The 22925-nt window shown below is 42.1% G+C and overlaps 2 protein-coding genes across 2 annotated transcripts in view; one reads left to right on the plus strand and one right to left on the minus strand.

Annotated features, from left to right (window-relative positions):
* The window catches only part of CASD1 (CAS1 domain containing 1), a 33707-nt gene extending 23993 nt beyond the window's left edge, over window positions 1-9714 (plus strand). The window contains exons 14-19 of the mRNA XM_073677332.1: window positions 511-590; window positions 910-1011; window positions 2727-2867; window positions 5416-5493; window positions 5798-5890; window positions 6869-9714. Coding sequence (XP_073533433.1) covers window positions 511-590; window positions 910-1011; window positions 2727-2867; window positions 5416-5493; window positions 5798-5890; window positions 6869-7123 — 749 coding nt within the window. The 3' untranslated portion in view covers window positions 7124-9714. The remainder of the gene's footprint in view (window positions 1-510; window positions 591-909; window positions 1012-2726; window positions 2868-5415; window positions 5494-5797; window positions 5891-6868) is intronic.
* An 8142-nt stretch (window positions 9715-17856) lies between these two features.
* COL1A2 (collagen type I alpha 2 chain) overlaps window positions 17857-22925 on the minus strand; it is a 30772-nt gene continuing 25703 nt past the window's right edge. The window contains exons 43-50 of the mRNA XM_073677338.1: window positions 22417-22470; window positions 21600-21707; window positions 21447-21500; window positions 21233-21340; window positions 20824-21067; window positions 20102-20286; window positions 19430-19672; window positions 17857-18533 (exon numbers count right to left, since the gene is read on the minus strand). Of these exons, the coding sequence (XP_073533439.1) occupies window positions 18387-18533; window positions 19430-19672; window positions 20102-20286; window positions 20824-21067; window positions 21233-21340; window positions 21447-21500; window positions 21600-21707; window positions 22417-22470 (1143 nt within the window). The 3' untranslated portion in view covers window positions 17857-18386. The remainder of the gene's footprint in view (window positions 18534-19429; window positions 19673-20101; window positions 20287-20823; window positions 21068-21232; window positions 21341-21446; window positions 21501-21599; window positions 21708-22416; window positions 22471-22925) is intronic.

The following is a 22925-nucleotide window of genomic DNA, read 5'->3' on the forward strand; positions in this document are numbered from 1 at the left end:
GGCCACCCTGCTGGTAGCCACCCGTCATACAGTCCTCATCTTACCGCCTTAGGGGGTGCCACATTTTTGGCCTCTTCACTATAAACTAGGACTTGCGGCCACATTCAGGCCTTGGGTTGCTCCATGTTTTAAGGTCCGGGGCATGGATGTGGCTGGAAGTCTTAGAGATACGCAATGGTCTCCATGCCTGGAGACGGCCCGAGATGTGGCGCGTGACGGCGGAAAGCATAGGACTGGACGGTAGTCCGAGAGATCAGCGGTAAGGTGAAGACTATACAGGTTTTTTTTTTTTAATTCCGATGTTCGTGGTCCGTACAGAAGGACCTTAAAAATCGACTGCAAACACTTGCCCGTCCGGTAGGTTTTACCTCCCCGGAGATGTGCATGCTGGAGGAGCGGGAGATAAGTCTGTCAGATGTTTTTCACAAAAATGTTGTAAATTTAAATAATTTCTGTAATAATTTGGATCTGTTTGTCCATCATGTTAATTTTGTGTTTCCTCTCCTCCAGCTAATAACATTTGGTATGTCGGGCTGGTGTTGAAGCTCGGCTTCCTGCTGCTGTGCATCTACGTCCTGTCTCTTGCTCAGGTACGCTGCACTTCCCTACGTGGACCTTCCCTATAAATGAGGACTGTGAGGGTCATGGAGGGCTGACTACGTGCAGTGGGGGAGGGGGGGATACATTATGGTTTTTAGCTTCTAAAGATCCTAATAAATATGACCAGAGTCTACCTCTGTCCGGTCTGGAGATCCTACGGGTCCTTATGTGGATACCGCTTGATTACACAGAGGTAAAATGTGTGAACGCCACACTCGGGGGTCACAATACGGCACATTACTAGTGTAGATCTTCTTGTGCTCATTTACCCCCCACTATATACTCTGACTTTCTGCTCTTTCCTTCCAGGATTCCTTCGAGAAGATCTTCTCTCTTTGGCCGACCTCTAAACTGTTTGAGTTAAATGGCGAAGTCTACGAGTGGTGGTTTCGATGGAGTTTAGACCGATACGTAAGTATTCTCTCTACACTCCTGTGGATTATGGTCGCCTCTTCTGACTCGTCTGTTTTAGAGCATCTAGACGTCTATTTTTTTTTTTTTTAGGACTTTGTGTCTGGGTGTTCCTCTACTATTCCTCTTGATATAGGTTGAGTCTTTCTTTGTCAAAGTGGCTCCTTTAAATTATTTGTAGATTTCCTGGAGGAGCAGCATAGAGGGATAATGCAATGCAGAGATGTTAAATGTTCAGGCCACTTTCTAATAATGTTTCATGGCCTACATGAAAAGTTTACTTAACTCATTGGATGTCTCAGAAGCCACTCTTAGATGCTGTGGTTATTAGTAACCATTGCATCTAGGGGGTTAAGCCATAGAGAGTATTTCTGTCAGTCCATAGATTGCACCTGTGATTCAGACACCAGGGGGCGATGAGTTGCTTTGGTTCCTAATAAGACTCTCCTCGTTTGCCAGGTATATAGACCTATGATGCCCTGCACTACTAGGCATGAGACACTGTGATACATAAGTAGTGCAGTGTATTATGTAAGATATCAAAGGATCGCAGGGTCTATTTCAATAATGGAAAAAAAAAATTCCAAATTTAACCACCTTCCCCCTCCCTCCCCCAAACTTCTTCTTACAAAATGCTGTATTATGTCAGCACTATATTGTAAAATGTCTCTGCATAGTAGAGCAGTGGGGAGCAGGGAGTCAGACACAGCCAGACTCCACATATGGAAGACAGAGAGGGTTTATTATTGTCTCTGCCTTCCCGATCGCTGTGTATACAGTAAATAGAAAGCGTTGACAACGCTCCCTCCCCCGGACCGAGCGATCATGTGATCGATGGGTGTAAGGAGATAGCAGAAGGGTCTTAGGAGACCCTGATCCACTCTGCCATGCAGCCAGTAGGCTGAATTGTCCCTTTAACTGGGGCTAAAGTACCAGCACTAGTTACAGGGAAAATGAGGAAAAAAGTAATTAAATGTTGAAATTCCCCCTAAAAGTCTTTTATGACCTTATGGGCAGCACAACTTGTGAAATAAAAAAAAATATATATAAAAAAACAAGAAAAAAAATAAATAATTGCTACTTGCCCTTGTCAAGAAAAAAATACAACTTATAAAAATAATTGTTACGGGAAGTGGAAGAACATTTCAATGTGTTTCAGTTCTCCTTTGTGGTTATAGAAAAATGTAAAAATATATATGAAAAACTGACAAGTATTTTTTCTATTTACCCACCAATATCGCTCACTATCGGCAATAATAAATTTCGAGAGGATGAAAGTAAAATAAAGATGATGTTTTGATTAACATGATCAAAACGCATGAGAATCTCTTCCCTATTCCTTGTGCTGGATTTTTTTTATAGTTTTATTCTTTGAAAATGAAGAAGTGAATTTGCAAGAGTGCTGGATTTCTCCTGTTTTTTTTCTAACCTAAAAATTACTCCCGAATATCAGGAAGAAAAGATGCAAAAATTCTTTGACTATCTGAACGAGTAAATTTTATTTTAGAGCTCCTTCTATACAAACTCAGTGTCTTCTGGCCAAAAAATAGTAGCATCAAAACACTGAAGCTATAATCCATAGTTTCTGGGTTGGATGCGTGACCACCAATATGGCTGCTATCACATCCCTCGGAGGGGTGGATATCCAGCTTTCCAAGAGTCCAGAAGGGCAGATCTTATTAACGTGGCTGATTCTTCTGTACGTTGTCTTGCAGGCTGTTTTCCATGGCATGCTGTTTGCATTCATCTACCTGGCGTTACAGAAATATCAGGTGCTTTTCGAAGGAAAAGGAGAACCTCTGTTTTCCACCAAAGTCTCCAACGTGTTACTCTTCTTCTCCGTCGTGTCTTTTCTGGTAAGTCCTGATTCTATTGATATATCTGAGCAATAGCCCTTCACTTTATATGATGGGAACTCCCCTTTAAGAACCTAGGCAGAACATCTCGGAAACCTAGTGGTTGTCTTGTACTTTTCACTTTGCTCCAATATCTGAAAGTAGCGCTGAATAAACCAGAATGCAAATATTCTTCTTCTGAATGCCAGACCCATTCGTGGGGTCCTTTTTAGTCCTTGTTGTCAGTTTCGGGTCAGTTTTGCCCCAGTACTAATCCGCTCTTCTTCTAGGTTCTGGATTCTTACAGAATCCCTATTATTAGCCAGTCGATAGGACTTTGTCTCCACCTGCCTCCAATAGACGCTGGGGAGTGGGGTGGGCACAGGAGAGGGTGACTGGGGGCTTCCCAACTATTGACTTGGATTACCAGTACTAGCGGTTATGAGATATGTCGAGCCGGAATGGATGTGAGGGATAAAAAAATATGGAATGGAAAACAAATAAGGGTAACTACATTTTCTTGTACCAGCAAGTATGCAATTTGCATACTTCCAAACACATTCCGACTAGACTTACACTTGCATTACATCTAGTTGGCACATGACCGCAAGTGTACAAATTACATACTTGCGCACCTGGCACCAGAAAATCCTGACAGCGCACACTCATAAGTGTGCAGTCACATAAAGGGACTGCAGACTTGAGCTCCAAGCCTGGAGAACCCCTTTAATGGAGTGCTAAGCAAATTACATGTAAATCATATGCAATAAAAAAAAAAAAAAAAAAAAGACACGTACTAAAAATTGATAGATACTGTGTAACAAACACAAAACAAGACAGATAAAAACTCTTAAAAAGAACCTGTCTGTGAGGACAAAAGACTTAGTAGTTTTCAACCCATAAATGACAAACATGATAACCCAATAGAGGCATATGAATAAATGTGAATAAACACCTCCCCTAAAGTGATGTCAAAGAGTATTCAGTGAAGAAAAAAGGTGCAATACACCTGTACAAATAATACATAAATAATGCAACATCAAAAGAATAGAAAAGAAGTCATCAAGAGAATGCCAAGAGTGTGCAAAGCAGTCATCAAAGCAAAAGGTGGCTACTGTGAAGAACCTAGAATATAAGACATATTTTCAGTTGTTTCACACTTTTTTGTTAAGTATATAATTCCACATGTGTTAATTCATAGTTTTGATGCCTTCAGTGTGAATGTACAATTTTCATAGTCATGAAAATACAGAAAAATCTTTAAATGAGAAGGTGTGTCCAAACTTTTTGGCTGTACTGTACGTGTGTGCATGTGTGTGTGTATGTGTGTGTGTATATATATATATATATATCTGTGCAGTACACACCTGCCTACAACTTTTGCAGAATAAGAAGCTTTAAAAAATAGAATTATTAACAGTTTATTTTTATCAATTAACAAAATGCTTAAAGAAGTAAATAATTTAAATGCTGGAAAAACACACATCACGTCTGAGTACTGAATGACACTTATGCAACATTAAACGACTAAAGATTGCATATGTTAAGTAGTCGCTAAAATCACCACATTTACTAGTACCATTATATGTATAGATGAAACTGGCAATTTGTGGGTCGCTCAATTTCCTCTTCAGTCCTTATCCAAAATGTGTGTGGTAGTAAGGGGCTTTAGTAATCGTTTTGTATGTATTGTTTGAGTTGCAAGTTCACAGGGGCGCTCTTTAAAATGCACAGATATGACCAGGAACAGTTCTGAATTGATGCCGCTGCTGGACATTGATTTCGAAGAGCAGTAAAGCATGATGTGTCCTTCATCTGCTGCACTTAAGGCCCTGTCACACTAAGCGACGCTACAGCGATCCCGACAACGATACGACCTGTCAGGGATCGTTGCTGCGTCGCTATGTGGTCGCTGGTGAGATGTCAAACAGACAGATCTTCCCAACTACGCAGCAGCGATGCAGTGACCCGTAACTATCTGTATAACGATGCACGCCTATGTGTTTCTGTGTCTCAGTCGTCAACAAGGTCGTTGGTAAGGTGTCAAACACACTGATGCATGCTACCCAGCGGCACCTCAATGATCAAAGAAATGTCCAGACCATTCCGACACGACCAGCGATCTCACAGCAGGGGCCTGGTCGCTGCTAAGTGTCAAACGCAGCGAGATCGCTACGGAGGTCGCTGTTGCGTCACAAAACTTGTGACTCAGCAGCGATCTCGCTAGCGATCTCGCTTAGTGTGACGGGGGCTTAAGTTTCCTTGGCAGATCACTGTGTATTATCAACTTTGTCCATTTCTTGCTGCTTCTTTAGAAGAGATTGAACAGCACATCTAGAAACCCCAGTCTGCTTTGAAAGTTTTACTTGGAAGAGACCTTGCTGATGCAGTATAACTACCTTGTGTCTTGTTGCTGTGATTAGTCCTGCCATGGTGTATGTTACCTGTGACACAAAATGGTCTTCTAGTGAAAAATTAAAGTTGACTCGTGGAAGAATCAGAAGCGCGAAGACTAAGAATTGCTGCTTTTTTAATGGGTTAGTAACCGATGTCCTTCTTCTTTCCTCAGACCTATTCTATATGGGCCAGCAGTTGTAAAAACAAGACCGAATGCAACGAGATGCACCCGTCCATTTCTGTTGTACAGGTACCGACTGTTCTTATCATGTCTGCAGGTGGTGGATACAACCTTAATGTGTTACAAGTCTATCAGACAGATCTTTATCGCTTCCATAAGAGCATTTAAAAAAGCTCTTCCCCCACCCATCCACCCAATTTGACCTCTGAGGCATAAAAAGAGGCATTTCTAGCCATCCTTCATGCTTTACACTGCAGCTTTACTTGTACAGGTTGACTGTGGGGGTATAGAAAGCAGGAAGTGAGTGCATAGAGAACCAGGCTGGACTGAAAGGCTTAACATTGAGAATTGACGTCTCTCTCTTGCTTTGCAGATTTTAGCTTTCGTCCTCATAAGGAACATTCCCGGGTACGCCCGCTCCGTGTACAGCTCCTTCTTTGCCTGGTTTGGCAGAATTTCTTTGGAGGTACGTAGTGTCGCTTGGGTGATTAGTCTTTATTCACATTATTGGTCTTCTCCTTCTCTTAGGGAGACTGTACTTTTGACGGAAGGTATAGCGCTGTTTTGAAGAAGTCTGAGTACGGATCCTTAATAGATCTCTCGGCCCCATCATCTGTGAGGTCCGAACAGGCTTATAGTCTCTGGATGCCAACAAGTCTGTTTTCACTCACTGACATTTCTGTGAGTGGCAAAAATATGTGAACCTCTGCAATAACTTTATGTAAACTTTTCCAGTAAGTGTTGATTAGTCCTGCTCATCGGCTTGGAGAAATTTTAGCCCATTCCTGCCTACAAAACGGCTTCATCTGTTATGAGAGGCCTTTAGTTGCTTAGATGCTACCTTTGTGACCTTGCAGAATATTATACGCTTTGCTCTTGGAGTGATCTTTGTTGGTCGACCACTTCCGACGAGAGTAATAATGATCTTTAAAGAAGTTGTGCACTACTTTAGATTACCCCCCCCCAATGTATCCTCCCTGGGCCCCTAAGACTTTTTGTAAATACCTTCCGTTGCAGATAATGCCTGTGAGCGGCGCTATTGGTGGCTGGTCACAGGCATCACGTGACCCCGCGCTGATGTCACGACAAGTGAGGCGTGACTCGGCGCTGTGGTCCCCGCCGTGTCTGCTGGGTTGTGCGCGGGGTTACTAATTTAACGTTAGCTGCTAATCCTAAAGGGTCACATACTTTTGCAACTCTCAGACATGTGATATGGATCATTTTTTCTCAATTTAAAAAAAAAAAAAAGTCAAAACAGTGTGGAGCTATTGTGCACGGCCTGCGAGGGTGGAGTATGAGCAAAAGCTTGTCACGCCCCTGAGGAGCTACTTGCCGTCTCTTGCTTCAGTCCTCCAGCCCTGCTCTAAGAAGAACTCTCCATACTTCATCTATGCCATCAGGGATATTTTGGGTGCATATAACACCTCTACGTTTTATCTTCCAGCTATTCATCTGTCAGTATCACATTTGGCTGGCGGCTGACACAAAGGGGATCCTGGTCCTCCTCCCTGGGAACCCCATGCTGAACATCATCATTAGCACGTTCATATTCGTGTGCGTGGCGCATGAAATCTCCCACATAACCAACGACCTGGCCCAGATCGCCGTTCCGAAAGACACGTCTGCACTTACCAAGAGGTTACTCTGCATCACCAGCTTCTTTTTTATACTCCTCTTTCTATCCTCTGTCCAACATTAGCCGGACGGCGGGGCCTAGACTGTCACAAAGATTCCAGGAAACGCGTCTACCTAATATCACGCAGCATCTGAGGACACATGGACCTCGTCTTGTACAGGAGCAGCCTGCAGTCGCTGTCCTTGCTGTTGCAAGACTACTACTCCGGCCATGCGGGAAGTAGTGGTATCACAACAGCAGAAAGACCGCTGACCTAAGGAAAGCAGGATAGGTATGGATATAGAAGAGTGAAGGAAACAAAACTAAAAAACTCTGTACAGAAGAAACTTTTTTTTAATTTAATAAGAATACCTTCAGTTTACATATTTCGATACAGGGGGCGGCCGCTAAGGTGCTGTCCTGTACCTCTGCTTTTTTGCATTCACTATAGATGTTGGGGGCAAAAGCTTGAAAAGCATTACTGACCACTGAAGCTGTGAAGGGGTGGAGCAGCTGACCTGCCGCGCGGGGGTAAGGGGGTGGAGCAGCTGACCTGCCGCGCGGGGGTAAGGGGGTGGAGCAGCTGACCTGCCGCGCGGGGGTAAGGGGGTGGAGCAGCTGACCTGCCGCGCGGGGGTAAGGGGGTGGAGCAGCTGACCTGCCGCGCGGGGGTAAGGGGGTGGAGCAGCTGACCTGCCGCGCGGGGGTAAGGGGGTGGAGCAGCTGACCTGCCGCGCGCGGGGGTAAGGGGGTGGAGCAGCTGACCTGCCGCGCGCGGGGGTAAGGGGGTGGAGCAGCTGACCTGCCGCGCGCGGGGGTAAGGGGGTGGAGCAGCTGACCTGCCGCGCGCGGGGGTAAGGGGGTGGAGCAGCTGACCCTCCTCGCGCGGGGGTAAGGGGGTGGAGCAGCTGACCCTCCGCGTGCGGGGGGAAGGATGCCGGACTGATAAAGCTTTTTTTTATTTTTTTTGTGCAGTTATCTGAGATGTGTAATTTATAAGGAGGGGGCGAGATGTATATATTTTTTTGAGCCTGTATTTAAGGTAGCGCCCCTTAGCCCAGCAGCAGAAGAGAAACGTACAGCGTGCCCACAGAGCAGATCCACATACGAAGCCGATGACTTCAACGTTACATTATTTATTTATTTTTTCTCGAGGGTAATTCTCCTCCTTGTGGAGACCGCCCGCTGACATAGGAGGTCTTACAGGCCAGGAAAACAGTTAATGGAGAAGAGTTCACCAGGCAATTTAACCTTCTATATTACTCATCACATGACTTGCAAAAACATCACAAGGGATGGGAGATTACAATGAGACAGGCCATGCAGTGCTCCCTGGGGAAAAAGATATGCAAATTAACTCGTCTCCAGAAGGAGGAACTCTGTCGTGCCACCTATAGGTAGTTACCCTCTAGATCAACCAGAAACCACTCTCTGGTTTTGGTTAATATTCTTGGGACTAATTCACATGACCGTAAAGAGTTCAGCGAGGGGCACTATAGAGACTCATTTGTATTATTGTATATTCTTCCTTTGTACTCCAGAGCTGTATGCGCAATTCTGCATAATTAAGGACTCGATTTTCCTAGTATTGATTGCTGGTTCAGCGCCTACGTATAGGTTCCTACTATAATTTGTCACATGCAAGCAGAATTATACCAGCTTGATGTAAAAGCACCTTTTTTTTTTTCCCTTATTGATCCACTCCAGAGGAGCTCAATGAAGTTAAACGCGTCGGCTGTTTCCAGTGTTAACAAACAGAATTATGAATGCAGCTCTGGAGTATAATACTGTCTGTGTATTCTATTCACAAAGTTAGCCAAAATGTTTTGTACATTGTATTTGGGCACACGTAGATCGTGCTCATGTGCGGCCTCCTCTCTGTTCCATGTGAGCGAGCAATGGGGTCCCTGTTCTCGAGAGATGCGGGTCACAGCGGCGAAACACCTATCGGACATAAATGGCATATAATGTCTGCCATAGATGTCCCGGATGTGCACACCCTGCGGGGCCGGATGCTGCGGGGCTTGATTTGCAACCTGCACAGGTCCTCCTAGGCACCGTGCATGGTCCGGGTCCCAGCCAGTATCAGGAATTCTTGATAACCGGGACTTTCCTATACATTTGTAATACACTCCTTTACCGGTGCGGGGGTTAATTATTTTATCTCTTTCATTCTCTGGGCATTGATTTGAAGTTTTGAGTGACTGTGAGTGATTAGCCGGTTAGAGATGAGATGTATATATTTTAAAGTCTTTTTTTTTTTTTTTTACATTTTATTTATTAAAATAAAAATTGTTTTTATTATTTTTTTCTCCCATTCAGGCTACGTACACACATGGTGGGATTATTGCACTAAAACGCAATGTCTAGACGTAGTCTGCGCTGTGCTTTTAGGACGGGATATTCACATTGTAGATTTACTGCAGACTTCATTACATAATACAGTCAGATTTCTTTAAAGGGATTGTTCAGACTTAGAAAAAAACATGGCCGCTCTTTTTCTGAAGCAGTCCATGTGTTGAGTCTGGTATTGGAACTCTTTTGAATTAAATGGGGCTGAGTTGCATTACTGGGCACAGCCTGTGGAAAGGGGTGGCGCTGTGTTTTTTTTTTTTTTATTTGTTTTTATTGCCGAAAGCAGCAATGTTTTTTAAATCTTGTACAAGCCCTTTAAATCCACAAGGTCTTCTGGGTATGGTTTTGTAACTGTCAGAATTTCAGATGTTGTGTTAAAGGGGTATTCCAGTTTATAAAAATACCATCATAGGCTATAGGTTTGCAGAACCCTGGTGCACTCAAATGCTGAGAAACAATGGGCGCCTCTGTCGTTTACAAGGCCCCCCGCAACATCAGGCCTAAAGCAAACACCAGTGGTGGCCGAGATGCCGGCATTCAAGTGTTGGTCGATGTTCACAAACCTCTGGTTTGTTTGCCATGTATGCCGACATGTACATTGGACCGGGACACACCAAATCTTTATGCTCATCTCTAGTGTGAGCCTATACTGGTAATCCCACCAGTCGCCAGGATGGGAGACCAATGTCCCCCGTTCTTCCCTGGCCGAAAGACCATGGTCAGGAGGAGTTGAAAGAAGGAGACGTCGGCCATGTACCGTGCTGCTCTCCATAATTTATCTATGAACAGCAAGTTTTTAAAGAAGTAGTTGTACGGCTGTGTAGCTGCTGGTCTGCCCATTAAAACGATATATCTTATGTTCAGATCCGACCTGCCAGTTATGAGAAATCTAGTGTAGAAGCCATATGCAAATCTAGGGGGCGTGTCAGTGCATTTACAGGAAGTAGTCCAAGTGCATAGACACCCCCCCCCCCCCAGTGCACTTCCTGCCCAATTTTCATATGACTTCTAGAAAGGATTTCTCATGACTGGCACTTCGGATCTCAACAAGAAAAGTATCCTTTTTATTGGGAGTGATGCGCCTATCCAGCCGTACCATTACTTCATATGATGACCGAATCCCTTTAAATGCAGCATAGCCTGCAGGAACATAACTCCTGCTAGTCGGACCCAAACCAATTTAACAATTATCACCTATTCATCGCATGGGAAATAATTTTTGTAAGCAGAGATACTCCTTTAAGTAAGTCACTATTCTGTCTAAATGTCACCCTGGATTCTTTCAGACCATGTCAAACTTTCCAAAATTTTTATACCGTATATATTGGTTGAGCGTAAAGTGTGTTAGGAGAATATTTATAGCAATAATTGAGTTTTCAAGAGAAGAAAGGCCTTTTTTTTTAATTTATTTTCCCCCTCAATAATGGCCCTATTCTTGCCCAACGAAATGGGGCTAAGCTGTACTCCTATGGAAAAGAGTGGCACTGATTATAGGGGGAAAAAAGCAGTCCCTTTTTTATTTTTTTTCCTGTTTTTAATCTTATATTGAAGTCTTTGGGTGTTGCGGGTCCACAGCTGCTGTCTGAGGATGATGACTTTTGGTACTTTAAGGTTTTTTTTTTCCTACTGCAATACTATTGTGGGGTCACGGCCTGTTGTGAATGAGCTTTTATGTAGGACGTTCTTATGTTTTCTGTTATTTATACGTGTGCACGTGTTTACACCCTGATTGCCGGGATTCTTTATTTAATTTATCTTTATGAAGTGTATATTAAGTATCGGGGGTGGGGGGGAATGAGGGGGAAATAAATCCAATTTAACTTCCATCTTGTGTCTTTTTTTATTTTTAATTTTCGGTGTAAAAAAAATACTTTTATGGATCATAATATCATAAAGAGAGAACAATTGAGCAAAGTGCATAATCGAAACTCCCCGTCGGAGCAGAACTGTAAGATGGGACTGAAAAGTATCAAGCAAGACAAAACAATAACAGAGATAATTGATTTTCTATCTAAGGACCACCCACGAGGAAGGAGTAAAGGGGGTGTTACAGGGAATTTATTTTTATATGATATCCCACCTCTTTGGGAGCTTCCTCACCATTCCCAGTTTCGGCACTGAACCTCCTCTCCTATGGTCTGTTCTTCCTGCTCCCAGTCCTCGTCACACTGGAAATGACAGCTGATCGGTGGTGGTGCACGGACTACTCCTTAAATATCACCAATAAAAAGGAGCAAGACCAAGGGCTAAAGCTGCGGCATAGAGATGGGTCACCAAATTTATTAATTTTTTTTTTTTTTTGTGCGGGGGCAATTCCATCTTGTTTTTTTTTTTGGTTCATACTGCCAACTTATCGCTCCATTGCCCCAGAAAATACACAAAAGGACTGGCAGCGACACGCTCTCTGCCCCCGATTGAGAATTTTTTTGTTTATCCGGATTGTGGTTAATAAAGCTACCATTAGGCTGTGTTCACAAGTTGCGTTTTTGTTGCGGTTTTTTTTATGCAAATTAAAAGCTGCTTTTTACAATACCAGCAAAAGGTATGAGATTTCAGAAATCACCCATAGAAAGTAATGAGTAAGTGCAAAAAGGCAGCAAAAAACGCAGGTATCGGGTATTGCTGTGTTTTAGTGAAAAAATCAGGTGCAGCAGTATGTGAAACCTATTTATTTTTGGGATTTCCTGCGCGCCCCCCCCCTCCAAGTTTAAACTATAATGTCTTGGTCTCATCACCTGAGATGGCAGTTAGGATTAGTACAGTTGAATTAAATTAGTAAACATTGGCTGACCAATTGAAATTGAACAATACCTGACCACTCAAGGGCCGACCAAAGTTGAAAGTTAACTGGGTCCTACAAACAGCTCTATGCCAATGTCTTAGGTAAACTATTCCCGACCAATTCACCTCCCCCCCGCTGTTACATTTGTAATTGTATATTTTTTCATGAACTTTTTTGTTCAGAATAGTCACTATTTTTTCAGACCTAAAATCCTTTTCCACTAAATAATTTGATCAAATTGCACTTTTTCCAAAAAATGGTTTTATGGTTTCACATACAGGTGCATCTCATTAAATTAGAATATCATCAAAAAGTTAATTTATTTCAGTTCTTCAATACAAAAAGTGAAGCTCATATATTATATAGTCATTACAAACAGAGGGATCTATTTCACGTGTTTATTTCTGTTAATGTTGATGATTATGGCTTACAGCCAATGAAAACACAAAAGTCATTATCTCAGTAAATTAGAATACTTTATAACAACAGCTTGAAAAATGTTTTTAAAATCCAAAATGTCCTACTGAAATGTATGTTCAGTAAATGCACTCAATACTTGGTCGGGCTTTTTCTGCATCAATTCCTGCATCAATGCAGCAATGTGGCATGGAGGCGATCAGCCTGTGGCCCTGCTGAGGGGTTATGGAAGCCCAGGTGGCTTTGATAGCAGCCTTCAGCTCGTCTGCATTGTTGGGTCTGGGGTCTCTCATCTTCCTCTTGACAATACCCCATAGACTCTCTATAATAGATTCTCTATGGGGTTAAGGTCAGGCGAGTTTGCTGCCAATCAAGCACAGTGATACTGTTGTGTGTAAACCAGGTATTGGTACTTTTGGCCGTGTGGACAGGGGCCAAGTCCTGCTGGAGAATGAAATTTCCATCTCCAAACAGCTTGTCAGCAGAGGGAAGCATGAAGTGCTGTAAAATGTCCGGGTAGACGGCTGCGCTGACTTTGGTCTTGATAAAACACAGTGGACCTCCACCAGCAGATGACATGGCTCCCCAAACCATCACTGATTGTGGAAACTTCACACTAGACCTCCAGCAGCTTGGATTGTGGCCTCTCCACTCTTCCTCCAGACTCTGGGACCTTGTGGAGTGTGTCAATGACTGCCTTCTGGACATCTATCAAGTCGGCAGTTTTCCCCATGAGCCTACTGAAACAGACTAAGGGACCTTTTGAAACGCTTTGGAAGCCTTTGCAGGTGTTTTTTGTTAATTATTTTAATTTACTGAGATGATGACTGACTTGTGTTTTCATTGGCTGTAAGCCATAATCATCAACATTAACAGAAATAAACACGTGAAATAGATCCCTCTGTGTGTAATGACTCTATTTAATAGATCCCTCTGTGTGTAATGACTCTATATAATAGATCCCTCTGTGTGTAATGACTCTATATAATAGATCCCTCTGTGTGTAATGACTCTATATAATAGATCACTCTGTGTGTAATGACTCTGTATAATAGATCCCTCTGTGTGTAATGACTCTATATAATAGATCACTCTGTTTGTAATGACTCTGTATAATAGATCCCTCTGTGTGTAATGACTCTATATAATAGATCACTCTGTTTGTAATGACTCTGTATAATAGATCCCTCTGTGTGTAATGACTCTATATAATAGATCCCTCTGTGTGTAATGACTCTGTATAATAGATCACTCTGTGTGTAATGACTCTGTATAATAGATCCCTCTGTGTGTAATGACTCTATATAATAGATCCCTCTGTGTGTAATGACTCTATATAATAGATCCCTCTGTGTGTAATGACTCTATATAATAGATCCCTCTGTGTGTAATGACTCTATATAATAGATCCCTCTGTGTGTAATGACTCTATATAATAGATCCCTCTGTGTGTAATGACTCTATATAATAGATCCCTCTGTGTGCAATGACTCTATATAATAGATCCCTCTGTGTGCAATGACTCTATATAATAGATCCCTCTGTGTGTAATGACTCTATATAATAGATCACTCTGTGTGTAATGACTCTATATAATAGATCACTCTGTGTGTAATGACTCTATATAATAGATCCCTCTGTATGCAATGACTCTATATAATAGATCCCTCTGTGTGCAATGACTCTATATAATAGATCCCTCTGTGTGTAATGACTCTATATAATAGATCACTCTGTGTGTAATGACTCTATATAATAGATCCCTCTGTGTAATGACTCTATATAATAGATCCCTCTGTGTGTAATGACTCTATATAATAGATCTCTGTGTAATGACTCTATATAATAGATCCCTCTGTGTGTAATGACTATATAATAGATCCCTCTGTGTGTAATGACTCTATATAATAGATCCCTCTGTGTGTAATGACTCTATATAATAGATCCCTCTGTGTGTAATGACTATATAATAGATCACTGTGTGTAATGACTCTATATAATAGATCACTGTGTGTAATGACTCTATATAATAGATCTCTGTGTGTAATGACTCTATATAATAGATCCCTCTGTGTGTAATGACTCTATATAATAGATCCCTCTGTGTGTAATGACTCTATATAATAGATCCCTCTGTGTGTAATGACTCTATATAATAGATCCCTCTGTGTGTAATGACTCTATATAATAGATCCCTCTGTGTGTAATGACTCTATATAATAGATCCCTCTGTGTGTAATGACTCTATATAATAGATCCCTCTGTGTGTAATGACTCTATATATAATAGATCCCTCTGTGTGTAATGACTCTATATATAATAGATCCCTCTGTGTGTAATGACTCTATATATAATAGATCCCTCTGTGTGTAATGACTCTATATAATATGAGTTTCACTTTTTGTCTTGAAGAACTGAAATAAATTAACTTTTTGATGATATTCTAATTTTCTGAGATGCACCTGTATGTCTTGCATTGGTGACCTCTGTTCATGCTTCTGTGGGGGAAGCAAAGCTGAATTTTGGGATCCTGAAAGATTTAGCAAAAAACACAACGTGTGAACATAGCCTCACTGTCGCCTTCTGTCAAATGTGTGCGTATCCTTTGGGGCCTTGATTGAAGCAGCGCTCATAGAAGTTACCACTTTCTTTGGCTCACTTTCATCATGATTAAGTGTGCTGAAACGCGTCAATGCGGATGTTGGCGCAACATTAGCGATATTTTAAACATGAAGTTTTACCTCACGTCCTCTGTGTTACATGCACTTGAATAAAGAACATTGCTTGTTCGTTAGAGCTGGATTTTCTCTTTCTTTGGATCACTTTCTACAAGGCACCTCCTAGGAGGGTTGCAAACAACATGGCTTTAGGCTCGGCACCTCTATTTGCTTTAGATTAGTCATGCCCATCAATGTCATATTAATAGTCTAATATACAGTACAGACCAAAAGTTTGGACACACCTTCTCATTTAAAGATTTTTCCGTATTTTCATGACTATGAAAATTGTACATTCACACTGAAGGCATCAAAACTATGAATTAACACATGTGGAATTATATACTTAACAAAAAAGTGTGAAACAACTGAAAATATGTCTTATATTCTAGGTTCTTCAAAGTAGCCACCTTTAGCTTTGATGACTGCTTTGCACACTCTTGGCATTCTCTTGATGAGCTTCAAGAGGTAGTCACCGGAAATGGTCTTCCAACAATCTTGAAGGAGTTCCCAGAGATGCTTAGCACTTGATTGGGTTCAGGTCTGGTGACTGTGGAGGCCAGGTCATCTGGCGTAGCACCCCATCACTCTCCTTCTTGGTCAAATAGCCCTTACACAGCCTGGAGGTGTTTGAGGTCATTGTCCTGTTGAAAAATTAATGATGGTCCAACTAAACAAACCGGATGGAATAGCATGCCACTGCAAGATGCTGTGGTAGCCATGCTGGTTCAGTATGCCTTCAATTTTGAATAAATCCCCAACAGTGTCACCAGCAAAGCACCATCACACCTCCTCCTCCATGCTTCACGGTGGGAACCAGGCATGTAGAGTCCATCCGTTCACCTTTTCTGCGTCGCACAAAGACACGGTGGTTGGAACCAGAGATCTCAAATTTGGACTCATCAGACAAAAGCACAGATTTCCACTGGTCTAATGTCCATTCCTTGTGTTCTTTAGCCCAAACAAGTCTCTTCTGCTTGTTGCCTGTCCTTAGCAGTGGTTTCCTAGCAGCTATTTAAGAGATGTGTTTGCTGCTAGAGCTGTGTGTGGCATTGACCTGGTCTCTAATCTGAGCTGCTGTTAACCTGCCATTTCTGAGGCTGGTGACTCGGATAAACTTATCCTCAGAAGCAGAGGTGACTCTTGGTCTTCCTTTCCTGGGGCGGTCCTCATGTGAGCCAGTTTCTTTGTAGCGCTTGATGGTTTTTGCAATTGCACTTGGGGACACTTTTAAAGTTTTCCCAATTTTTCGCACTGACTGACCTTCATTTCTTAAAGTAATGATGGCCACTCGTTTTTCTACACTTAGCTGCTTTTTTCTTGCCATAATACAAATTCTAACAGTCTATTCAGTAGGACTATCAGCTGTGTATCCACCAGACTTCTGCCGAACACAACTGATGGTCCCAACCCCATTTATAAGGCAAGAAATCCCACTTATTAAACCTGGCAGGGCACACCTGTGAAGTGAGAACCATTTCCGGTGACTACCTCTTGAAGCTCATCAAGAGAATGCCAAGAGTGTGCAAAGCAGTCATCAAAGCAAAAGGTGGCTACTTTGAAGAACCTAGAATATAAGACATATTTTCAGTTGTTTCACACTTTTTTGTTAAGTATATAATTCCACATGTGTTAATTCATAGTTTTGATGCCTTCAGTGTGAATGTACAATTTTCATAGTCATGAAAATACAGAAAAATCTTTAAATGAGAAGGTGTGTCCAAACTTTTGGTCTGTACTGTATATACATAGGAAAAATGATGGCCACTGGCCATTGTTAGGACCATGGTCGCAATGGTAAACAATCAAAGGGAGCCCCTTCCTTTTCTCTAATATTTGGACGCCATGGTCAACGTTTAAGAAGTGTTCTCTCTGATACCCCCTGGGACCAGACCATCACTAATCAGAAGAATAATGAGATTCCAGGCTGATCTGATCTTGTATAATTTACTTTTAGTCAATGTGATTATTTTGTAGGATACTCACAGGATAGCTCATATTAAAATACTCAATTACTGAGATACAAGAGCGGAGTTTCCCTTTTATTAGCTAGACTGAAGCCGATTCTGTGTAATACTTCATTTCTGCTTTGGGGGCGCTGCAGAAAAGCAAGACAAGTTAACCCTCTCCCCTCCCCCCCCCCCCACAGATCCACTTGTTTTCCTTTTCTAGTACAGTCCAACATGATATATAGAAGTGTGACCAAAAAAAAAAACAAAAAACAAAAGTTTTGTGGGTTGCAGAACCATCCTCAGTACCTTCTTAACTCCATTCACAAACTCCCAAAGCAAAAGCCCCAAGGCTTTATAAGCAAGAAACTTTCCCCAGTCTCTTTTTTCTTTTGGTCACGGACATTACACATGCTTTATTTTTCACACATCAAAACAAGAGACAATGGCACCACCAAAGGCCCCAACGAGATGATAATTTTTGAAAAAAATTTGGCGACCCTCTGATTTACCAGTTTGGGAAGATGTTCCACACTTTTCTCCTGGTTTTCATGCAGACGTTCCCCTTCCCCCGAAAAAAAACACAACACAGCTTGGTACAGAAAACTGGATGTTAATGTTTATTAGCACCGTTTCACTAGTTCAAGTACCATAATTAGCACCTCGGTACGACCGCTTCCTTCTCCTAGCACCACTTTTCGGATACCCATCTGGAGCCATGACCGTTAAGTATGAGGTAGCTAAAACCTATTGGAAGCCTCGGCTTTAAACTTCCTCCATGGTCGATATTGACAGGCCACAAAGATGCAAGCTTTCACGTTTTTTATTTCAATTTTTTGAAATTTTTTTTTTATCTTACAAAAGCTGACATTTTTTTTTTTTCATTTCATCACAACTTGGTGTTAACGATCGTGAAAGACTTCCGTATCCTCAGATTTTATTTGCACGATGCTCCTTTTTTCAAAAAATAAAAAAAGAAAATTTCTTCTCTTGCCCAAAATTTACCCAGGTAGATGTTGTAAAAAAAAATAACGACATAGAATTGGAAGATGTCAGCTTATAGAAAAGGGGCGAAGAGAGAGAACGTGTCTTAAGTTAGTTTTTTTTTAAAAAAACACATTGTTCATTTATTTGAAACAGACAGGACCAATGTCTATTCCAAACTCTTGGTCGGCACCACCAATGTCCAAAGGTGCAATGTCCAGGATGGGTAAGCGCGATGGTTTGTTTGTTCTGTATTCAATGACTGTCTTGCCCCAATCTCCGGTACGTGTCTGTAATAGAAGGATACAATTGATGAGTAGGCACCCTCGTAAAAAATTTGGCTTCTCCAATAAAGTGTCAACCTTCACTGTTATCGACTTTGGGAAAACAGTTGTTTTTTATATGAAGATTGTTTACTCCATTGAGTGTTCAACTATGAAGATCATAGAGATTAGACAATAGTTGGCAACGGTGGGCGACCTAAAACCTTATTGGATCTCTCAAGTGGCCATCGACTCCATCTGCATGCCCCGCTTTCTATTTATTGTCTTGTGTCCCCAGCCTCTCCAGGAGATGGCCTTATGTGCATGGTCTATTTACATGTCATAGTCAAGGTGCGGTTTTTGGAAATTGTGCAAAACTGCTATGTGTCAAAATCTTAAAATTCGGGAGACCAGTTTTTTTATTTTCCCCTAAAATGGATGGTGACTAGAGTTGAGCAATTAGATTTGTAGGACCCTGGTCCAGTAGCCACATTGTTAATCTCAGGCTGGTGGATGAGAGCCTTGCAAATGTCCTACTACCTGCCGACATCCCCTGACTAGTAGGCTCCACGATAACATTGCGTTATGGTGCTATGCAGGCATTGACATTGTGTCAAGCCTGCTACACAAAAGAGGGGCCAGGGATGCTGAAAGATAGTAGGAGGTTCGCAGGACTCTCGTTTGACCACTTGACTAGTCTGAGAATCTTTTTGCTAACGTCTTCATTGCAAATAGTGGTGGCAGAAGGGGGAGCACCCAAGAGCTCCACATGGACCTAGACTTGCCGTTTACCCACCACTCTCGTAAAGGAAGGACATGTGGAGTTGGCATCCATTAAATATATGGTTCCATTGTGGAAGGATGTAGTGCCACAATGGAAACCAACAAGAATTGCGTTGTCCCACTCAACTCTGTGGACTTACCGTGCAGCCGTCTTCAAGAACGCTGAAAGTGAATCTGCTGTTACCCTCGGCTCTGAGTTCGACATCGTTGGATCCTTGCAGAATGACGGCCTTTTTCAGGTTGCCGGTCTCTCCATCCATGTAGGCAATGCTGTTCTTGCAGTGGTAGGTGATGTTCTGGGAGGCATGGTTTGCCAGCAGACGCATGAAGGCGAGTTGAGTGGCCATATCCTTGGGAGTGACACCTTCATCGTTGTATTCAAACTAATGAGGTAAAGGAATACATTTGCCCGTAAGTATATAAATTCCTGCATTATACAAAGTCGATAATGATTTTTTGACTTGATAAATTGATGAATTATGGTTATGCCATCACTTTATGGTAGATCTCACTTCTATGAACCCTGCAATCCTGAGAATGAAAGATGTGTCATGCTGGTATAGTCCAGTGAACCCTTCTAAGTTCTCCCTGCAGAGTACCACTCCCAACCAGCCGGAAGTGCAGAGAACTGCAGCAACTCTATTCACTTGTATGGAGCTTCTCTGCAGATCGGCCCCATGACCCCAACTTAAGACCTTCTTTGATCCTGAGAATGAAGGATCGCATCCACTAAATAGCCTGAGGTCCCATTTCTATAAAAGTGGCCCTTAATTCTGGGATAGTCCCCAAGGTTGCTGGAACTAAAGAGTCACCTGTGTGCCACCATTGATGGTTTCACCGAACCAGACGTGCTTCTTGTTAGACTTGTTGATGTACCAGTTCTTCTGTGGGATGCTGTCTGGGTTGGCGTGGATGCAGGTCTCACCACTAGAGAAGTCGCAGAACACTCTGATGGCATCAGAAGAGCAGCCTTGGTTAGGGTCAATCCAGTAGAATCCTGTAAAATAGGAAAACATCACAGAGGTCATTGTTTTTTGGATGGCACCTTAATATTGTTTCCATTTTTTCATTTTTCTTGACTTTCTACCCAAAACTACCTGAGGTGAAATACCTCTGATTCTATGAGGATACAATCCCTTTCTATTGGGTAGGTGATAAATGTATGATTAGTTGACGTCTAACCAATGGTATCCCCACCAATCCTAAAAACACGAGTCCTGTATCCCTAACGTGAACAGTAGTAATGCGCATGCTTAACCAGCAATTCATTCACTATCTTAGGAGTGGTGGTTACGCATGCGTGCTAGTTTGCAAGGTCTGATCACGGGACCCTTGACCATACAGTGAATTCATCACCTATTCTGTGGGTGAGGGATACATGTTGTTGATGGGACAATCTCTTTAACCACTAGACATAGGTGGACATTTAGTTGGAGCAATGGTTGTCCAAAGCAGATACTGAGGTGGCCAAGATAAAAAAGATAAAAATTATGAATGAAACGTCTGCCAGGCACTTTCCTACGCTTGTACATACCGCTAGTCCAGTCGGGGTGGCTGAGTCTTAGGTCGCGGCAGGTGCGTGCTGGGTTCTTTCTTGAGCCTTCTGGGAGCAGGATGGTTTCGATCTGGTTGTTCAGAGATTTCAAAGTAGCATCGACTTCATAATCCTTGGGTCTGCGAACAGGTTGGTCAGCTCTATAGAATTCACCTCCATCATGTTCATATCCACCACCAGATGAACCAGCGTGGCCAGGAGGACCAGGGGGACCAGGAGGACCCTATGTAACATTAAAAGTAATCATTAGCCCAGTCTTTAAAACTGCAACATGCAAATCATATGTCTGATTAGTTTGTCCAAAGACATGAAGCTCACAGATTTGTCTTATACCAGAATTTCATAAGTGAGACTTTTTGAGACTGAAAAATAAAATCAAACTACTTACCATGGGACCAGCGTAACCAGGTGCACCACGGGGACCAACGGGACCAATGGCACCAGCATGTCCAGAACGACCTTCTTTGCCTGGAGGACCAGATGGACCAGCGGGACCCTAAAATGCCCGACACACACAAAAAAAAAAATGAATACTAGAAATTCAAATAAAAAATAATAATTTGACGGATTATTATTTATGAGGTTGAATTAAATTTACATACACGAGGGCCAGATGGACCAACAGAGCCTGCGGGACCAGTCTCTCCTGCAATACCCTGATGGCAAAGGTAAAAAGAAATGTTAGATTTAACATACAGATCTAAAGATGGTTGAAAATTCCATTATCTATTATATATGGTACACATGTTACTCACATGGGGGCCGGGAAGACCTTGTAAACCATTGTGTCCTTTGCGACCATCGAGACCTCTACCTCCTCTCTCACCACCTTCACCCTTGTCACCACGGGGACCTTGAGGACCCTAATAAAAACAAATAATGTTCGTCAAGAACTAATGCTACCATCAGCTTTTATTGGACTGTGTAAAAAAGCCAGTAAATGAGCGTTTTGTATAGTTAATCAGTCCTCGTTAACGGGCCAAGGTTGGTCCTATCTAAATGCACTTTTGCCTCCAACCTTCCTCTACAGAAGAGAATGGAGAGCTGTGCTTTCAATGCCAACTTTACATTCGGGTCCCATTCTTGAGAGCGGGTACCATATCATGTGAACATGTCATAGACGTCTGAGATGGGAATACCCCTTTAAAGGCGTTGTCCACTTGGGAAAAAAAAACTTTTTTTTGGTCTGAAGATTTCCCTAGCAATAAACTGAGTAGTTGAGATCTTACTGTTGGGATCCTCATCAATCTAAAGGAGAACCTGACACCAAGTGTTAAATATTTCTGGAGCACCCCCACAGGAGAAATACAGTATTGCATGGCGTCCATTGAAATTTGGCTAGTTCTATGTAGGACATAGACTCTTTGGATCCCCCAGAGAGATGATTGATCTTTCTTTAGCCACTCTCTGTTGGAGCTAGTAGTCATGGATCCCATTTAATAACCCCAAATCCCTAAATATTCAATATTGGGTTTTCTTATTCTCGGATTGGGCACAAGGGTTTTGAAGCCATTAAGGTGTCAATCTAAAATGATAATATTTCTAGAATATTTAGATTAAAATTATACATACAGCAGGGCCTCTTGCACCAGCAGGACCGACTGAACCAGAAGGACCAGATGGACCCTAAAATAAAGAAACAGATTTGCAAAGCATTTACCAAAGTGGAAAATTTGGGTACGGTAAATCACAATTTATCTAAACAATTATTATATTAATACATTATATGCCACGTAATAATATCTAAAAAGTAATTGGTAGAACGAGTAGGAACCAACCCGGAAGAACTGACTATGAAACATTCCTGATGGAAACCAAAAAGATTATAAATTGACAGATGTAGATCAGACTACACAGGGTTTATTTGTAGTCTGTTACTATGGAGACACATAGGTCAGTATAGGAGCTGTAAACACAAAATAGTAGATTTTTAATTAGGACTGAAAATTGATTTATTAGATTAAAGGATACTGAGCAGAAATTAGCAAAATGATTTGCAGGATCCTGATGCCAGGACCACGTTGGTAGCCCAAACCTGGCTGCCAAACCAGAGCCCTGTGACTGTTCCTACCTGCTAGCAC

The sequence above is a fragment of the Phyllobates terribilis genome, unplaced genomic scaffold (genome assembly GCF_046119375.1).
Source record: "Phyllobates terribilis strain yellow unplaced genomic scaffold, ASM4611937v1 Scaffold_4__5_contigs__length_816908805, whole genome shotgun sequence".
NCBI classification, from domain to species: Eukaryota; Metazoa; Chordata; class Amphibia; order Anura; family Dendrobatidae; genus Phyllobates; species Phyllobates terribilis.